Raw genomic sequence first — 21,176 nt, forward strand, 5'->3', positions numbered from 1 at the left:
CATCGGCGACCACGTAAGAATTATTGTTGTTGTTGTTGTTGTTGTTGAAGTGTGATGGCCTCTGTGTGGTTCATTCAGGCCACTCGGTGGGAGTGATACCTCTATATGGTAGTAACATCTTCCTTAGTTGATGGCAGATCTGGGGCACCTGGGAGTGGCGAGCCAAGGGTGATAAAGCCCACCTGATCGGACTACACGGCTGGCTCTTCCCCGCAATGCATACCCTGCTTGTTTTATTTAAGTGATCTGTTACAAACTATGTGTTTAGTTGATTCCTTAGTAAAATAAATCACTTTTGACACGTTAGGCTGCCTCGTTCCCTCGTTCGTCATGGCCCTTTGAGCCAGGTTGTGACAAAGGTTATTGAAAATTACGTTAATTACATGTCATTTAGCTGACGCTTTTATCCAAAGCGACTTACAATAAGTGCATTCAACTATAGGGATACAAACTCAGAAGAGCAAGAAACAAAAAAGTGCAATTTCCTCAAATAAGCCAATTTACATTTTGCTATAGATAAGTGGCGTTATAAGTACAATTTAAGTGCTACAATTTGTTAGTCTTTTAGTTGAGGTAGAGTCTGAAGTGTGCCTTTAGTTTAGTTTGCCCTCTGCGGTCCTGGTGTCATCAAAATAATAATAATAATAATAAAATAAAATAAATATGCTGACCTCTAAGTAAAAACCCCACCATTGTCCATGTGACAAAAGGCACACAACTAAGCTGACTTGTATGCATTCTTACCTCTCTTTTAAAAGCTTATTTCAAGAAAAGTCTAGTTCTGCATGAAGCCAAACATGTCCCTCCACACCCCGGTCGACATGCCACGCATACCTGGGCGTGTCACCTTCACGCTTTCTTCTCACTACCTTTGTTTTCGAGACGGTAGGTGAGGAGACGTCGGCAGCTTTTGCGACGGCTATGAATTGAAACCGAAAGACGTCACTGGCCGAGCCTGCCCCGTTGGCCCGGGAGGAGAGAAGCGGACATGCTTACGTCACACGGCCTGTGTCGGCGCCACATCACTTGCTGCCTTCAGGTGCTGTTTGAAGGTCGGAAACACGACCGCTACAGTTTGAAGCTTTTCGCGTTGTGTTTATAAGTATTTATACAATATAATGTAATACGTTTCATAGTTTCATCTTTTAGAAAAGCAGGCTCAAACGTTTTTTTCCAGCTAAGATATTAGTGGAGAGAAAAGCTAAAAAGCTTTATACATTTAAAATAGTGTGTCTACCCATGACGTCCCAAAATGCCCAAAACCACGCAAGCCTATCACACATAGGGGACATCAATATGTTATAGTTCCGATAATTTAGATATGTCCGACTGCACCTGAAAGCCTCAAGTGCCAGAGCAGGTTTCGCGGAGGGGGAAGTGATCTCATTGAGCTTTGTCTGTAACAACATCCATCTCGTTGGGATACATTTGTTTTGCTATTTAAACGCGCGAGGCGATTACATTATTAACATTTAGTTTAGAATACGTTGAATTTGACTTTGAACAAACCCGCAGCGAAACACCACCGCGGCCGATGCGACAATGCTTCCGTCTCTAGCCGGCAATTCGTGCGTGCGGATGATACAGAATCACAAATCGACGTGGTATTTCGCGTCCCTCGTCCTGGGCTACGTCCTCTATCTGGTGTTCGGCGCCGTGGTCTTTTCCTCGGTGGAGCTGCCGTACGAGGACATCCTGCGCCAGGAGCTGAGGGCCATCAAGAAGCAGTTCCTGCAGGAGAACGAGTGCCTGTCGGAGGAGCGCCTGGAGCGCTTCCTGAAGAAAGCCCTGGACGCGAGCAATTACGGCGTCTCCATCCTCAACAACGCCTCGGCCAACTGGAACTGGGACTTCACGTCCGCCCTGTTTTTCGCCAGCACCGTGCTGTCCACCACAGGTGAGCGTCCGTGCACCGGCCCGGTGCGTGATGCTGCCGCCGATCGGGCGCTTTCTCAGCCCCGCGGAATGAAAACGGGTCATTAAAAGAATGTGATGTAGTAGTTGTTGTTGTTGTTCTGTGTATTTACACGTGAGCCATGCGTTTTTAAACGCCGCCTCGGTGGGACATCAGCATCATCGTCTTGATAAACAGCCCTCCTGCAGAATGCAACGCACAGAAGAAGGCCCGTAACGAGGAACGGCACATAAACATGAGGCAGCGTGCCGTCCATGTTCTTTCCACGGGCAATAATAACATTATTTAAGAAAAGTGTTTCTTCCTGAGGCATTTGTCTCAGTTATCTCAGAAGTTTTCAAAATGGATCGAGCTGATATCGTGAAGGCTTCAGCAGTTTCTGCCTGGCTGCATGAAAGCTTTCTCCGTCAAGTCAAAATGCCTTGGAGGTTACTGACATACAGGGATCATATGGAAGGTCTCACTCTTTCTGTCTTATTCTCAAACCTGCATTTATCAATCACACCGGTATTTCCAAATTGATTTCTATCCTCGTTTTGTCACCATCATGTATCAAATATCTGCTGTTGATGGTTGGGGGATACTTTCTATCACCTTCTTGTTACTCAGAAGTTCAAACAGAAAGACTAGAGAGAAAGGGGAAGTGAACCTCTGTGGAAACAGAAGCAGTTCCATTATATTTGAAGAATACAAAGCAGAAGCTTTAAGTTCATCGTCCACCTGCCATTAAATACTCCAAATAAGTCCGTAACTCTTTCTACCGTCTCTTCCTCTGTTAGTTACTCTGCCGGTTATTTTATTTGTCAGTAAAAAACGCTTTAGGAGATCATGTATGCTCAGGAACCGGCTCTGTATGAAAGTTGGGTTTGTCCTGTTTGTTCCCCCCCCCCCAGGATATGGTCACACTGCGCCACTCTCTGACGGCGGGAAGGCCTTCTGCATCCTCTACTCCGTGATCGGCATCCCCTTCACCCTCCTCTTCCTAACGGCCGTGGTGCAAAGGATCATGGTGTTCAGCACGCGGCGGCCGGTCATGTACATCCACAGGCGCTGGGGTCTGTCCAAGCCAGTCGTGGCCATCGTTCATGCCGCTGTGCTCGCCGCGCTGGCCGTCTCCTGCTTCTTTCTCATCCCCGCTGCCATCTTCTCAGCGCTGGAGGAGAACTGGAACTTCCTGGAGTCCTTCTACTTCTGCTTCATTTCCCTCAGCACCATCGGCCTGGGCGACTACGTGCCCGGAGAGGCCACCAACCAGAAGTTCAGGGAGCTTTACAAAGTGGGCATCACCGGTGAGAGTCTTCCTTTTTTTCGTGGCAAAGTGGGGGCTCAAACAGGTTCCTTCATCCTCATTAAGGCGGTTTGTAACGATGGGATGTGGAACATTTTAAACCAAATATCCTTTAAAAGTGATGTGTGCTCTGAGCAAATAAATATATATATATATATATATATATATATATATATATATATTACTGATCAGGGACCGGCACACCGCTGTTACCTTGTTAGTGTCCGTGTGTCAGGATCTCTCATTGGCTCAAATGCTTCCTGTTGAAAAGTGGGTATGACTGCTTGATTTGTTTACTGGTAGCAGTCCAGGAAACACACTCGTAAAAAATAATGACACGATTAACTGATATGAGAATATGTCACACGCAGCATGTTATACGATGGGGAACTTTGTTCTAACAGGGTGTGACACAACCAGCTGGGTCAATTTCTTAACCTCTATGAATACGTGTTGTTCAAACAAAAGTAAAAATGGGTGCAATGCAAAATCAACACACTGCTTAAAAAATCCGGATGCACAAGTTCCAGTTTCAGATCCAGCTTGTTCTATAGTGGCTGTATATTTTATATCTATATATAGATAAAGTGACAATTGTATAGGTTTAATTTTAGAACAATGTTAACAAGCTTCTATTACAAAACAAACTAATTGAAATCGAACAGTTTGTATGTAATTATGGTTAATGAATAGCCTGTCCCACCCACACCGAGCGTAACGGCTATTACTACAGTAAGCATATAGTCTGCAAGAGAACTTGTCACTGCAAAACAAAAAAAATGCTTTGCACGTTCACTTACAATAACTATGGTTTTTTTCACACTATTCCGCTGTATTTTTTAACTTGTATACTGCTGATGAAGCTCATTGCTGACATTTGAATAGCTTTTTCCATTTCGCTTTAAACCATCACTCGGGCACCACAGCAGTGTGCAGTGTGGAGGATAAAATGAGCCATGGCCCACAGGAGATCAGCAAGGCATTGATTGCATCTTTCTGGTTGATTGGGCAACTTCCTACAGGCCTGCAGGCCCTGTGACGGCTCCTAGTGACAAGAATTAGAAGAAATCCAATCTGAACCCAAGCACGCTTGACGAGCTGTGGGGGGGGGGGCACATGTTGAACGTGTGTGTGTGTGTGTGTATTATGCACCAGACAAAGACAGTCTGTAGGAGGAGGGAAGGCTATGGGAGAAAGCATTTATTGGTTCAAATAACAACACAGGTCCCACGTGAAGTGGAGTGAAGTACTTGTCAGTATCCTGAGTGACGTTTGTCTTTCAAAACAGATTTCCACAAATGATAAAGACAACTCGTGTCATCTGCCGAATTGTTCCATTTTTGTTTGTCTGGATTTAGTCGGTGCCTTGTGTGATTAGCAGTTGGTTTTTTGCATTATTTTTTTGTACATAAAGTAAGTTTTGGCTTCTTAACGAAATCCAAACAAATGCAATATCAAAAGTATTTAAAAATGTTAGTGATTCAGGCCTGTTAATATACCACGTAGCGCTGTAGCGCTGTAGCACCACTATTTATATAGTATAAGTGACAGTCCTTATGCAGTAGTTGTTACAAACCGGTCTACACTCACCACCGGATGCTCGGGAGTTTCAGGGGAATTTTTCACGTTTGTTACATTGAAAGATAATTTGCTAGTGAAATCCAGGAGGTGAAAGATTAGCCAACAGTGTTTTTAGAGCATTGTCTTAAACCATTTCTCTTCCCATCTCAGCGTTTCCACAGAGCTCACACTGTTCTTATCAGGCAGAAACAGCTCCCTCTTGTGTCAGTGCTCACAAACAACGGTTTCTCAATCCATTACTTTCCGATTGGAGGACTTCCAGGAATCCTCGAATATTTTTGTCTGTATAAATCCAACAGCAGCTGTTTTTGAGTGTTGTTTTTGATATGAGGGGAATTTAATCACACCACTCACACCTCCTCTCAACCCTTTCTCTGCCTTCTGTGCTCGTCTCCCCAGTCTACCTGATCCTGGGTCTGATAGTCATGCTGGTGGTGCTGGAGACCTTCTGCGAGCTGCAGCAGCTGAAGCAGCTGAGGAAGATGTTCTACCTGAAGAAGGAGAAGCCGCAGGACCGCCTGGCCATTTTGGAACACGACCACTTGTCCTTCACTACTGTGTCCAACCGAGCCACGGTTTACTCTGACGGCAAAATCCAGTCGTTTGTCGGTGTCCCAACTCAACTGTCCTCTCTCAGTGATGATCCCATGATCCAGTAAACATCTGTTTGAGGGATGACGATGTGAAAGTAATGCACACACAGAATAAAAGCAGACAGAAGGCGTAGATCACGAGTCACAGCCGTAGGCATTCTGTAAACTTTAGTTGTATAACTAGTCGGGGCTGTGCAGCGCTGGCAAATAAACACCACCATCACACCAAAATACTGACACAATAGTTTAACAGTCATTATAAGGACATACTAGGTGATTCAAGAAAAGCCGCCTGCTGTATTTATGACTCACCTGAAACAAACTCCTTATTTGTTGCTTATTTAGGGAAATATTAAGAGAGTAATTGCCCTCTTCAATCTTGCTGAAATATGGGACAAATCAGTCGGTCACAGAATACAACATAAACACGTATGTGTCTTGTAAATAGAGATGCTTGTTAGCCACATTGAATTGAGCGGTAAAGTTATAGCTCCACCCAGAATAAACACTCCTTTTTAAAGGTGAGCCAGTGTAGCCAAGACATGAGAACAAGGCATGTAAATACTGGATTTCAGACATCTTTATGCCTCCTCGCTGTAAGTATTGTATTATTCACGCTATTCTTGTGAGTGTGACACATCCGCAAGAGTTTCAGCAGAACCGCCCACTCGCACTCCAGCCGGGCCGACTCACTGGTTGGTCAAAGGTTGCTGTGACTTTACAAAGCACATTTTGGCCGTAACATATAATGTATAAATATTTGAATTATGACTAATTGGTCTCAACAGGACAAAATCATGAAGTAAGGACGTGATGTAAGACCGCGAGTCAGACATTCTAGTGTTACGTGGAACTTTGGCGCTTGCGATCAACCCTGAACATGAGCATCTGAAAGAAGAGACCGTGTATATTGTATGAACTACAAATAGTCTGAACTCTGAATAACCGATTTGACTTTGATGTTAAAGTACCAGACAAGGAGAAACGCAATTCGATGTTTTGTAGCACTTCCGGCTCATCCTATCGCGGGTGTTTACTATTCTTTTTAGACTTCATGGTATTAGACATTTCGCTGTGAGGAATAATATCTGTCTGCAAGTATGTATTTTCTCAAGATGATGCAGTCCTCTTTCAAAATCGTCTGTGAGAAGATCAGCACTATAATTTATTGATTTGTCTGAATGGCTTCGTGTGCTTCTGTTTTGAAAAGCGATATTAAATAGGGAAGCACAGATTGCAGGCCGGCCCGTTGCATTTTACCGTCAAGATAGAGCGCTGCGTTTGCACATGTACTGGAGAACTCTTTGGGATTCTCATAGAGAGAATGGACATTACTATTTTATCGGTAAAAAAACTAATGATAGAAATAATCAAACATGAATGGTACTTTAGGTGTGGATGATCGGTAACTGCTCTAAGCTAGAAACGAGCAAGCTGTCGGCTTAAAGCCGATTGTATTTATATCATTTGAATGTAGAAATGTATATATAGTAAGTTTTTAAGTGATGAAAGTAACTCTTTGCTTGAAACGCGACAGGAGTCCAGCTAAAACATCTGTTCTGTCACTTCTTCCATCAGCTTGTAATCTGCTCATCAACCAAGGATGGAAATGTCTATGATTGGGATTTAAATCAGTGGATGGTGTAAAACACAATATTACAATTTTAAAGGAAATTGACATTGCACTCCTGTTTGTACCTGTAGGAAGAATTATGTGACAGATAATTTAATGACATTATTATATTCTGACCATTAACATTCTGTTTGGTGTACGGTGTTGCTCCATACTCCTTCAATGCAGACTTGATTGTCATATATATTCCTTAGCACATTTAATAGTAAGACGAGGAATCCTTATGCATTTTAAGTGTGTTTCTGAAGTTCTGACCTCATCTTTCTCTGCTACATCGCGGCACGCTCCCGGCCTTTTGTAAAGTCTAGAATGTAATGTTTTATATGCCGTTTGTTACAGTGAGATTCAAAGCCTGACGAGAGAGCAGCGTTACTCCCTCAGCTGCTCTGCTGGCTGTGTTTAGTGTAGTGATTATATGAATCGGCGGGCTGTGGCTCAGTGTCATGACTGCTCGCAGAATTAGCTTTGAGCTTGTCATCATCTTAAGTACTCACTGATCTTCAATTTAGTATTTTATAGTTTTTTTTTTTCCACCGATCTGGGCCTTTGTGTAACCTGTGACGCATTGAAACTGTTCTTATTGCTGAGAAGAAAAAAAACTTGAATTTAGCTAAAGTGTTTTTTGTTTTGTTTTGTTTTTGCTGTACGGTGTCTCACTGTTTAGTAGATTCATTAAATCGATTGATGTCACGGCTTCTACACTTCAGCATTGCTGCTTTTGGTGGAGTCTGTCGGTCATGTGCAGTTTGGCTTGAGGGGCTGGCAGGTGAAACGACGTGTCACGGATTCCATTATGACATCATTTATTTATGCTATCAAAAGTAAAGCGTTTGTCAAATTTGGGATCACAACTTACTGTACACATGTGTTCGGTTGCTGTACAGCCAGGAGCGCCAGTGAGTATTGTAGGAAGCTCATGAAGTACTACGTTTTTTGTAATATTCATCGTAGCATAAGAAGTGAATACATGAACTGTAAAATATCAGCGACTCAAATAAAGTGTTGGTTAAATCTGACTTTTTGCTTTACTGTGTATTATTCAGAGCTACCACTGTATAACATCTTATTTACCTTAGAAGTGATTCATTAAGGAGAGGAGTCGTAGACGATCACTAAGCTTTTCAGCACGCAAAACCACCTCCGGTAGAATGGATAGAAGAGCAGAACAAATCTGATTAGTCTGATTATTTGATTTGTGCACCACAAATAGTCCACATTAATCAGGCGAGCCCCAGCAGTAGAATATTTGAGAAGTAAAATTTAAACCAGGGACAGTATAAAATGGTCAGTGGTCAACATAAAGCTGCACCTTTCAATATAGAACACAAAATATGCACTCTGCACAGCCCTGCGTCATTTACGATACATGCAAAAGAATATCATAATACATTGTTGTTTGTAAAGGTTCATGAAATATGAAAAAGTACTAATTAAAACCATGCAAAAACAGAAATAGCCACACATTTACAAAGAGTGTCTACACACTTAATCTGCTGCTGCTCTTACTTTCCATGTCGAGAATCTGCTCCCTGCTGAATGTGAATGAATGGATTATGTGTTCTGCAGGTCTTTACCTTTCTACGTAAAAAAAAGTTCCCTAGAAGAGAAGAGAGCACCTTTTTGCTGAAAATTAAACATAGTGCATGCAAAAATAAGGTTTTTACTTTTATGACTTTGGCACTTGGCCATGAAGCACACCTAGACTTAAGGACATCACATCATGTATAGTGCCCCAACCTTTTTTTTCTCCTTTATTGGCCTTCAATTACACACACACACACACACACACACACACACACACACACACACACACACACACACACACACACACACACACACACACACACACACACACACACATAAACGTACATACAGCACAACTGTCAGTTGATGCAGACAGGTTGTCAGTCAGGAGTGTATCAGGGCAGAACACGACCAACCTCTGAAGACCCATTTCTACACACCAACAAACTGAAATGTATTTGTACCCACAGATCCTGATCATTAATATTTCTATTTGATCTTTGAGAATCATTCATATGCAACAAGGAAACTAGCCGAGCCAAAGCTGTGAATATGAAGAGTTCAGCCTCACGTTTAAATCCTGCGACTGGAATTGTTCATATTTTTCCAGGCTGAAAGTGATAAATACATCATTACACTCACTCTGAAGTGATTCTTAAAGGGGTCCCGATGTGCCTTTAGCCAAATAAGCTTACATTTGAGGCATGTGTTTCAGCACAATGTTCTTTTTTCTCATCAAACACCCACTTCAGCAAAGCCCAAAACTATCACGAACTACAGAAAAATGTATGAAACTGCCTGACATTTCCTCTGTAAAGTTTCAACAACAAGTCCATTGATGCAGGAATGCTCCTCCTGTGCTCCGTGGTCCAGAGACTCAGAGGTCACACCGGACAGAGGCCCGACTGGCATCTAACCTAAAGCACCACTTTCTGGTGGTGGAGCAACTCTATTTATATCCCGACACACAAACTGGGACTACGGGAACGCAGGAGGCCTCAGGCACAAACATTCCCCTCCACCAACTATGTGAGCGCTCTCCCTCACTGCTGCAAACCCGACGCTTTCTTTTTGCTGCACTAAAAGGAGAGCTGATTACATGTGATGTGATTATATGGTTGGTTTTTTGCTAGTGTGCCCAAGAAATAACCCAAATGAGACATGGAAATACACATTTTAGGCTGCGGTTGTGCACAACATTTCCTTGGCATTAAAAGCATGTGCATACATGTGCATGCATTCGCCAGCAGAGACTCAGCGGGACGCAAACGCTGCCCCAGTTATCGCCGTCTTGAATGTATACGAGTGGAGACAAACTGACAGGACCAGAAGACGGAAGGAGAGGATCGAAGGAGGGGAGAATTGACGCTGCAGGCCTTCTCTCTTTTTCTGCGGTGAAACCTCCATCTCTGCAACGTGTGATGTTTAAAGAACATCATGACTCACTGTGGGCACCCTTTGTGTTTCATACGAAGACGGCACAGGCACATTTATCATTTGCAATAAACATGAATGAGTGAAAAGGGTAACGGGAGATGTTCTCGGGTGTTCTGACGTCTGACAAAAGCCATCGCAGGTCGAAGCATCATCAGTGTAATATATAAGATGACATAAATAATTCTTGGAAATGAAGCAGCAACATGCATGATTTTTTTCTATATTGTATACTTGAGAATCCCACAAGTCATTTCAGATTGGAAGATTTATACAGCGGTGAAAATGCTGCAAGAATGTCCCTTAATGTAAAAATGCAAATAGCCGTGTTCCTTTGACCAATCCAATTACAATCAAATCTTAAGTGCATGGAAAAACAACACTGACGAATGGCACGTGAGTTAACTAACGGCATCAGAGTGCTTTCCCAATAACCTCAAAATAGCCTGATTTGCAAAGTCTTGTCCTTGTCAAATCTTCACACCCCAAAATAATTGGTCATGAATATTCAGAAGAAGCAATCACTGGTTTCACGTGTTGAATTTCAGACAAATCTCGGGACTTAGAGAACCGTGGTGCCGACTTTTCTCCTCGCCAACATTGTGTGACCAATTACTCCAAATCCCTTTGTCAAAATAGGATGCTAGGAAAGGAGTGGTAAACTTTGACTAAGAAGCAGAAGGATTTTTATGTCAAGAAACATGGACAGATTCTCCTTCCAATAAGAAATAATGCTTCAATTACGTCAAAGGAAAAGAAACCTACTTCTGATTTGCAATTTAATGACATGGTTTATTCGTTGACATGGCTGTGGATGTCTTACAGTCAAAAGTAATGTGTTTCAATCGGAGGGGACCCGAGTTTAATGATTAAATATAATTGATGTCTAAGAGCTGAGCTGACTTTATCATCTATGTGTTAAAACATTTTCTATCTATTGCAAAGCTGTAAAGCCCCAATGAAGTGGTATTTTCCTCCTCAGAGAGGTGTCTTTCAATAGCATCGAATCAAAGAAGTGACTAGTCGGGGACACCTCTATGACTGTCCTCATATATTTTTATCATTTGTCAGCAAAAATGAAATTGGACCATCAAAAATTGGAAATCAGACCAGAAAGGGGCCTGTTTTTCTCCCTATGGAGCCGTTTGCCTCGGCCGCTAAGCGGTTCCCGATGCGGACACATGATCGCGTCAGCGGGTCCTCTGACTCCGCTCATCCACAGAGCTTGTGGCTTCCCTCCAGCTGTGTGTCAACCTTACCAATAATGGCAGCTGAATAACAAGCATACCCTAAAGAAAGCACAGAGGCCCCTGGGACTGCAGGGTGCCGACTCCGTAAAGGTTACGTCTCCTTCTGGCTGAAATAACGTTTGTTGCATCCCTGTGGATTATAACCAAACATAGTTCCTCATGTCGGCAAATGAAAATACAAAAGTTGCTAATTAAATGCTGAGTAATGAGTATAGAATGCTTCCCAAACTATATACACAGTATTCACATGAATGTGACCTTGTTTTACTTATGCTTAGGGTTTCAATTCCCTCCCTGCGTTGGCCAATCAGCAGAGGCCTCATCCACTGTTTCCAGGCTGAGGGCCGCATTAAATATTGATGAGAAAGGATTTACATCATACTTATTTAAATCGTACAAAACTCGTAAGACCCTGAAGGGTGAGAGCAATAATTTGAAATAAAGTTAATAAAACACAGGCTTTTTTTCTGCCTAAGTTTAAGTGTTTTTAAGGAATACAGGAAAGCTAAAGGGAAGGTTACGTCAAAGTGTAATCCTGCTCTCTCACCCATTTTACCACGGTAGAAACATATGATATGACACATATGCTGAGGAGAAAAGAATAGAAACATTCTTCGTATTATGTTTTTCCACACATGATTTCACAGCCTTGGAGCTCCCCTGAGAAATGGGCCTCAGGAAAAAAAAGCCATTTCCACAGAAGACATTTTGTACGGTGGGTCGTGAATAACAAAATGAATAATATCAGAATTCCATTTAGCCGCCTCATTGTGCTTGCTCGCTCGCCGCGACGCTTTCATCACTCAGCGAGACGCTTGTTCACAGCAGAGCCTGCGTTCTGTATCTTACCATCAAGATGGGATCACTTTTCCAATTATAAAGTTACTCAATTCATACATGTGGAACAAATAATTTCATCTCATTCTAGTTTACTTGTCATGGGCCTTTGTTATATGAAAGTGATTAATACCAAAACACGTTGGTAAAGCCTGTGAGCCAGCAGCCACAACACCACAGAACGCTGTGACTAATTACACTGCGTTTGACGGGTCTGCCGTGAGAAACGTCTGAAGTTCTGTTTCAGCATTGTTGACGTGTAACAGCATCGGCGTAACGTTAATAATAGCTGCATTCTAATAAGGTGATTCTATTCTCAAAAAACACGTTGTGCCTGCTGACTGATCGGGACACACGACGCAACTGAGTCGCTCTAAACTCTACAACGTTTGCTTCGAAAAATAACCCTTGGACCTCTATTCCTTTCACCAGTTTGTGGCGTTTCAGACTGTTCATTTTATGTTTCTGGGTCTCTTGCCGTAACCTTCCCCTTATCTCTGACACACATTTGGAACGGAGAGCAGCCCTGTAGATAACGACGGCTGAAGCGAAGGAAGCGAAGGACGGCTGTGCAGCCCGGCAGTGGAAGACTTAAACATTCCTTTGATATCGATTCTTTTGTTATTCATGGTCTGTGTCTCACATGGGAAAGTGTCCGCATTATTCAGTTTGGGTGAAGCCAAAAGTGGAACAGGGAGAATTGATTTGACTTTGGCTGAGCAGTCAAATTGAGAGGTGCATTATGCAAAATGAACCTGATCCTCTCTCCCCTGAGGCTGCCGATACGAGTTATTGACCCAGCTATTGATGACTAAACTCTATCACACCTGAACCTACACAAACACACACAAACACACTGCGTGGACGGTAAAGCTGTGGGTGTACAATCACTTTTTCTTCTCCTACAGTCAGGAGGTCGTGTGTTGACGCAGTGCAGCAGTGGAATCCAGACCCGGGAGCTTTGGGAAACACTACACCAACTTTGTATTGTCTCTTCCTCATTGTTTTAACAACATGTAGGCTCATCTGGTGGCAGAGGTTCATCTTATACTCATTGATTCATCAAAAAATCTGCTGCTACTATTGCACAGTTCACAATTCTCAACACAAAGACAGTTATTGGAAATGTATTTTCCGGGTAGATGTTACCAGCGAAGAAAATGAACCCATTACCGGAAGCGTGGCTTTGATTGGATGTAAGTAACTGAGGATCTGAGGATTCGATAGAAACAACATTTCTACTGTATCAATCCTACCTCTGTGCAGCCAGACTTTAATTTTTTAATTCGACTGACCTTAAATAACAGACCAAAGAGGAACCCAGTGGGCTGTGAGTCGTCTAAAAAGTCGGTGTGGAACGGCGTTGATATGTTGTACACTTTTATCCGTGATGTTCCTCACAACAAGGAGAATCCTTTCTCGGAAATGTGACAACAACAAAAGAATTACAAGAAGTGTCTGTCTTTCCCAAAAAATAATATGACAAATTATGGAAGCAAAATAAAACACTATAAAAGAGCTCTGTTGTTTCACAGATGCTGATATTATCAAGATAAGATCTCACATTTCTCCCTTTTTCATTTGTCTTGTATTTTAAATTATAACTAAAACTACTGTTATGTCTTTGTTCTCTTGAGGCAGAGGACTAGCCGTGCCCATCTGAATGAGACAGATTAAGGAAAAAGAACAAAAGAAATATCTTATTTCATAATGAAATAAATATATTTTCTCTTAATTACGACTTGGTGTGTGCTTTAAGGGTTTGATTCAATCAGCTTTAGATCAGCTTGTGGAGTTTTTTTGTCAAGTCAGCGAAAGACACCCAATTCTAAAAAACACTGCTGCTAACGTGCACGTTAAAATGCACGTTCATCGCAAACACGCACACACACACACACACACACACACACACACACACACACACACACACACACACACACACACACACACACACACACACACACAGAAAACGAGGATGATGACGTTGGTCCCTTCGTCCAGTAGATGGCGCTGTTGCGGTGCCTTCAGGACCCGGCAGCCACATCCGGAGCTTCCTCGTGCTGAAACAGTCCGCGCCGTAGTGGCCGGTGCGGGCATATGTGTGTGCGGGAGGGGAGGACGGGAGGGGGGGAGTGAAAAGGAGCAGCGCGATGCTAGTTGTCTCCCGCGGTTGATGTTTCGCAGTAGCTGCCTTGCTCAGTGGCCTTGAGGATGTACGGTGATGGAGAGGGCACCGTGTGGGACCGGGTCGCTCGGCCGCACCGGGACTGCATGTGCTACCTCGGACCTCCTACTTCTTTGATGCCCATGTAAGACCTTCCAACTTAATGGGCAGCGCCGCACCTGTTGCTCACTCGATTACGTATTGATTTAATCGCACAAAGGTGCAGAAATATCAGGTATTGCTTTGGATGGTTTAAATAATGACTGATGTTTATTTCGACATAATGAATAGTTGTTTTAAATATGGTGCAGGCTGTAATCGGGATATGGCAGCACATTTGGGGTGGGGGGGTCTTTACACACCGCTTTAGTCCGAGTGGGTCAGTGGCTTCAGAGCAGGTCAGCACTGTGCTACTTTTTTAATGTATAGCGAGCGAGTTTCATTTGTGCAACATCCATTACCATTTTTGATCTTACTTGCTGCGTGCAAAAATACAATCAATGTACAATATAAAGACTATATTTAGAGTACTGTGTAGTCTGTGGGGCTGCGCGCAGTTTTTGCTCCAGTGCCTATACAAGAAGTGCATCTCGACAAAACCCTCTTGGTCGATTCATTGTTTTTTTTCCCGATGCCCAGAAGCCTATGTGATGGGAGTTGTAGCTCACTGCTTCGGTTGCAGTCTCTTCCGCTCAGTGTCTTTCACAGAGTTGTAACGAGGACTCGGGGCCAGTGGAGGATGATGATTTACAAGAGAGGAGCTGCAGGGGGCCCACAGCGCCTCCGTGGAGCACAGCAACAACACTTGCTGCGCTGCTTCAACCAATAATAACCTCTCGTCTTATCAATATTACACACCAGTTGTGCAGGCTCCGTTTCCCTCTCGCTTTTGGTCTTGTGACACCGGCCCCCTCTTGTTCCTCTCTTCCCAGCGGGATGCGCAAGTCCCCCGATGTGAGCCCGAGAAGGCTTTCGGACATCAGCCCTCAGCTCAGACAGCTCAAGTACCTGGTAGTGGACGAAGCCATCAAAGAGGACCTCAAGTCCTCGCGCAGCGTGGAGGACATCAACAGCGCGTCCATAGAAGAGCGAATACTGCGAATCACCGGCTATTATGGATATCAGCCTTGGAGTGCCAGCTACAAGAGTGAGTCACTTTGCATGCATATGGAGCTGCTAACGTCTGTGACTCCATAGTGTGGTACACGCTGCATGTAGTAGCTATAAGTAGCCTGTTTATGCACTGTGCGCCCACACAGTGCATTACTCCTCGCCACATCTGACACAGACACTCCGACAACACACGAGTACGGATGACTGGGATGTAGTAATGCGTGTGCCATGCTCGTTTCCACAGAATATGTTTCGTAGTGGAAGATTTTCTCGTGCAATCGGGAATCAGTTATAAAGTCTCTTGTGAATCAAAGTTGTATTTTCCGTTTATTTCCTGCAAGGAAGAAGAAGACCACAACAGCTGTACATCGACAGGCAGCAGCAAGCTTCTTCTTAATGTTTGAGAGCAACACAGATGTATTTATACTTCGACAGGATTAACACTCTGGTTTTGAGGTCCCAGACCCGAAGGAAGACTCGAGGCGCTTACAACAGATGTTTGATTAGATTTAGGAGCATGGCTGGAGACCTCCACACCTTCTCCTTCCTCCACGCAGACATGTTATGCAAAGACAAATGGGATCAAAGAGAAGAGGTGCTCTGAGATTCTTCTGCTCGGATGGTTCCCACACAGCTGGTGTCGTGGAACCTCCTCAGAATTAAAGTCATGATTGGCTTGAGACATTCATCTAATAAAACATTATGGTATCATTATATTTTTACCATTACAGTTTGGTCACTGAAGCATCGGTGTAGCTCGCAGTTGCTGCGGAGTTTGGGTTTGTTGAGCTCGGAGACAGACTCTAAGAGTGTGCCTCGAAGCGCTTGATTCTTTGGGAGAAAAAAAGAAAAAGTGGTCAAAGAAGCTTTTATTTCCCCTCTCATTTGCTTTCTCTGCATCATCTCTGCTGCGGATGGATTACAGTCCTGCTTCACTTGCTGCGTGTCTTCATCTATCTTCCTCATTCCGTGGCGGCGTGGGGACGAACCGCCGTCTCAACGGCCATCAAACTGTGTGTGTGTGTCTGTCTTATTACTCTGGGCTGTTTCGGTGGTTGATGAGCGTTAGCTGGTTGACGGTGGAACATTTTGTACATTTCATGTGGGTGTCTGCAATATTAAACAGCTGCAAGGCCACTTTAAAATTCCTATGCCTGTTAATATCATCGGAAAACGGCAGACTTCACGAGACAGCTTCATGGTAATGGAGATGATCTGTGGATTTGATTTCAAAACGCAATGAGGATGTCGTGAAAAGAAACCCATTTAAATAGCCGGCGTTACTTTAGTCATAGTGTAGTCTCTCCCCTGAAACAGCGTTTTGATGAAAGCAGTTGCAGTGCAGTTATAAGACTTCATGATGAGTTGGACTGTTGCCTCGGAGATATTCCTCGCCGTGTGTTCATCGTGGTGCTACAACTCCTCCATTCATTGGTGGTGAAATTATTGGTTATACACAGAGTCGATTTTAATCATCCAAACCCACATTGTTGTAATTTCATTCTAAACCCCCTACAGTAGTTAGCAGAACACGATTCGCCCGCATCCTCCTGGGGCAATGGCGCTGTCTAAATGCTGAAGATGGGAGGGCGGATGCAGAAGGCAGCCAATTTCAAGAGAGGTGGGAGGCTGAGTACTTCTCGGTGTGGTGCAAATACATGCCTGTTGGTTCCATTAACCGACCTCTCCAAATAGGCACGTGTGCACTTTTTTTTACAAGCGGAGTGAAAGAGAAGTGGGGATAGTAGTGTGTTAGCTGTGCGACTTCATGGGTCATCTGAATATGAGACCGCAGGCATCACAAACACGTCATTGATTTATTCAAAACGGAATTGATGTGTGTGATAGGAGTGAATGATACAGCAGGTTTTTCCCTTTCACTTCAGGCCGTGTCAGACTGCTACGTACCTGCAGGGTCTTCTGTTTGAACGTTGTTATAAAGTGTATTTAAGGAGTGAACGTAGTCACCTTGACATCACCCATTGGTTCTCTGGAGCACAGTTTTGCAGCCTTGAGTTTTTCTCATTTTGTTGATCACCATTTAGTTTTATTGCAAACAAGTTCAGACTTTTTCTTTCTCTAAACGGGACCATCATTTACTAAAGAATAAATATATGCTGTTTTGCGGAGAACTGGCGATTAATACCATAAAATAATGTTCACAATGTTTACTGAGGTAATGAATCAAGCGCAACGTAGATTCATTTTCTTCACAATCAGACTTTTCTTGCAACAGAAGAGATAGCATGACAAATAAAGCATGTTAGAAGCATTTCCACAATGAATACGTGTTAACAGTCACTGAAGAAAGGTTACTGGAGAGAGAGGAGATATACATATCTTTCATTTTTAAAAAGTAATTTCTTTTTCCGTCTATTATTTTGTTTCTTTGAACCTATGGAGTTTCGATTTGTAACAAAACAAGCAGCAAGGAACATTTGCCATAAAGTGGTTATATTTCATCTTACTTATGTCCATTTACCATGGAGGATGAACTCTGTACAACACGCAACGTGATTAATAAAACATAAATGCATGTCCTTTTTGCAGATGGATTATCATTTTGCCTTAAAATAAATTAAATTTGATATCACTGCTGCAGGTTATGTAATTAGCGGTAATTAGCTATTCAACTGCAGGAATAGTTGAATGTAAAGACCTATTTTTGAAATGAGCGTGTCATCACTTTGCAAAAGGATTCCTCTAGGACATAAGTTTTAGCTCATAGCATTCAAAATAATCTTGAATTGAATGTCTTTCGGCATGTTCTTCTTCAGCCTTTTCTAGAATCAGGATTCTTTGCCCGGGATGTTGAGCATTTAGGTTGATCAAGTTCCACTTACAAGCGAAACGTTTGTCAGACATACAAACTATTCTTTTCCTAATTCACTCGCACTATGAATAGCAAATGTAGCATCCCCCCTGGTGCTAATTCAAATGTGAGGTTACATCATATTTTTAGTTGAGGCTTTGCGGATTGTGAGGTGCAGCAGTGGGGAAGGTTCGACGGAGCCTATTAACACATGTACAGATTCACTGTTGGCAGTAACAGGACAGCTGGAAGGGATGACCGAGGTCTCTGCTGCGTATGATATTGACACCTTTCACCTCAGCTGGAGTGGAGGAGAAGAAGGAAAGAACACAGCCGGCATGTCCGGTTCAAACTCAATGAGCAAGAGCTCTTTCTGCATCAACACCAGGGTGTAATAATCATTTAGAAAAAAACACATCCGCGTCTCCATCATCAAAGAAAAAGCCTTACGCTTTGATGCAATGAAGAAGTTGGATTGGGATTGAAGGGTACCGCTCGTGCCTTTTCATCATACCGCCACGACCGCCGCTCTCTTTGAAGAATAATCCACAGCCGGGTGTGAAAGGCCACTCAATCACACCCCCAAATACAAATGAGTCCTAGACTAATGATCTTATTTGAAGACATAAAGGCATAGATAAGAAGGCATAATGAAATAATAATACTGGCATTTTTGTTGTTTAACTTCACTGATTCAGTGAGTGCAAGAACATTTTTATGATCCTTCTGCTCTCTGTGTTCATTGTGTATATTTGACTGAAAGTGAAACTTCTCCAAACTTGATCAACTCTGTATCCGATGCGATCAAGCCACGGTACAAGCGTGCACAGAACTGGAACAAGTGTAGGAGCGCATTCTTTCATATTGTCACTTTCTACTTTTATTACTTTGTCAACAACAGAAAAGTAAATAAGAGTCCCCATGAACAGAAAACTTGCTTTATCTCGTGATGCGGTTGGAAATGGTTTGCTGTTCCGCTCTCTAGCCCAAACGCACACCTGACTGTGCTCAGGTAATGTCTAAATATAGTTATATTACATCATCACAAGCATTTCAGCCATATATCATCAAAAAATCAGTAATTCATTAAGATCAGCTAATCAATGGCTGCAACAACAAGCCATGCAAGCTGATCCTCAGTCAAGGGTGCAAGATCATCTTTGTATGTAAACAGAGTCGCACATACACGCACATTTACACATGTTACACATGTTACACATGTTACACAAAGCAAAACGAAATGGAGACAACAGTAGAGCATTTACATAAACAATTCATTACCTTGCAGAGTTGCATCTCCCCAATGTTCTTCTTTAATAATGCATACAGGAGGCCTCAAGCATCATGATATTGTTAATATTGTATGTAAATGAGTTATGTGAGCATACGGGGGAAGCAGCTGACATACAGTCCTGACCCACTATTATCCTTTAAACAGGGAGTGGTACCAGTCGCTCTGCAGGAGTGTACGAGTACTGAACTTAACTAGCTCTCTGTCTCAGTTAATCCTAAAGGGACTGGAAGTCAGCAATGAAAGGATCAAGCACATCATTAAATGCAGAATACATTATGACCTTGGCTTTTGGGCTTATCCTGATTTAAAAAAAAAGAATTAGTAAATATTTGGTGCCATACCAAGGAAATTGGCCCTGGGATTTAACATAAAAACACACAGCATATGAGGCCGGAGTGTCTTTGAAACCCCAGCCAGCTGCTCTGTTAGACATGTCTAGAATCAGTCCTTGAATCATTCCCCACTAGTTTCAAAAAGGCTGTTTTAACATTCCTAGCGTTCTGCCGATCTTGGGCGTTTGTGCCGTCTCCAGTGGTGGAGGAGAAGCAGCTTCTGTTGCGTAACATCCCATCTATAATTGAAGAGGATGCATAGATCATCAGACACCTGCTCCTGAAGTCCTGCTTCTGCCCACTGGACTAGAGGAGCTGCTAAGCAGCTCCACCAATTAGAGCAAGAACGAATGTGTCAGTCTCGCCTCCCTCGGCTGTCAGACAGACGGGTGGAGGTCACCACGGAGCGAGGGGCAGTTGCTGAGGAGCCAACGAGACAATTCATGGGGTTTGAAACATTATTGTTGGAAACATACAGTGTTAGTTCAGAGTTAGATACTTCTTGACACTTTGCTTGATGGAGAGGTAAACATTTAGCATTTAGCATCTGTGATATCTGAAACAAGTGGATAGTGTGCTTGCGTTTCTCAGAATGAGCCCTGGAGACCGTCGCTTATTGAATCATGGCTGCAGTTCTATAATCTTGTATCTTCAATGTGCTAATTATTTCTTGTTTGAGCTGAAAGCCAAAATCTTGCCCTGCTGTCGCCCTTTTGTACTCCTCACTTCTTTCATGTGCTGTTAATTAGAAACCGTGAAAGGATGACCCTCCCTCAGCGTAATTAATCCACAGACGGATGTGGCTAAATAGAGCACATCTCTGTCTGCGCTGGCCACAGAAGAGCAGGTCTTGGGCAAACTGCATTTATCTTGCATAAAGTGTGAGACTTGCCTTATTCAGCTTAAAGCAGTCAGGACAGTGAGCGCAGACATGTGTAAATGTGACAGAAAAAAATTGTCTCAGACTGCAATCTTGATACGTAAAAAAAAGCCTAGTATTTATTTTAATGGTTTGGGAGATAAGTGTTATTTTAACTGACCTTTTTATAAAAACGTGGGGCCTGCCGTCATTTCCCTGCGCCTGCTGCGATTTGCAGGAGCAATTTGACTCCTTGACACTTACGTTTTCACAAAGTGAAAAGTATAAGCTTGCTTTACATTTTATGCAAGATTTGCATATCCCATCACACACTAAGCTTCTGTACTGGTATTCCCTCTCACATCTTCGCGTTTTCACAGAGCGATATGCTGGCAGTGCTGGAGCATGACCTGCTTACTGAATCACCAGGGGGCTTTGACTGACGAACTCACATATCAGAACTCTGATGTGCTGACTCGTCACAAACCGCTCCGCTACACACAGAGCACAGCAGCAAAGTCAGCATTATATTATTATTATTATTATT

At 43.0% G+C, this 21,176-nt stretch overlaps 2 protein-coding genes across 2 annotated transcripts in view; both read left to right on the forward strand.

Moving 5' to 3' along the window:
* The first annotated feature begins 873 nt into the window (after positions 1-873).
* Positions 874-8,026, forward strand: kcnk1b (potassium channel, subfamily K, member 1b). Its single transcript, XM_040178848.2, has 3 exons — positions 874-1,897; positions 2,809-3,204; positions 5,184-8,026. The coding sequence occupies exons 1-3, from the start codon at positions 1,543-1,545 to the stop codon at positions 5,441-5,443; spliced, it is 1,011 nt and encodes a 336-aa protein (XP_040034782.1). The 5' UTR covers positions 874-1,542; the 3' UTR covers positions 5,444-8,026.
* A 6,086-nt stretch (positions 8,027-14,112) lies between these two features.
* slc35f3b (solute carrier family 35 member F3b) overlaps positions 14,113-21,176 on the forward strand; it is a 38,620-nt gene continuing 31,556 nt past the window's right edge. The window contains exons 1-2 of the mRNA XM_040179569.2: positions 14,113-14,364; positions 15,152-15,366. Coding sequence (XP_040035503.1) covers positions 14,267-14,364; positions 15,152-15,366 — 313 coding nt within the window. The 5' untranslated portion in view covers positions 14,113-14,266. The remainder of the gene's footprint in view (positions 14,365-15,151; positions 15,367-21,176) is intronic.

The sequence above is a fragment of the Gasterosteus aculeatus genome, chromosome 6 (genome assembly GCF_964276395.1).
Source record: "Gasterosteus aculeatus chromosome 6, fGasAcu3.hap1.1, whole genome shotgun sequence".
Classification (NCBI taxonomy): domain Eukaryota; kingdom Metazoa; phylum Chordata; class Actinopteri; order Perciformes; family Gasterosteidae; genus Gasterosteus; species Gasterosteus aculeatus.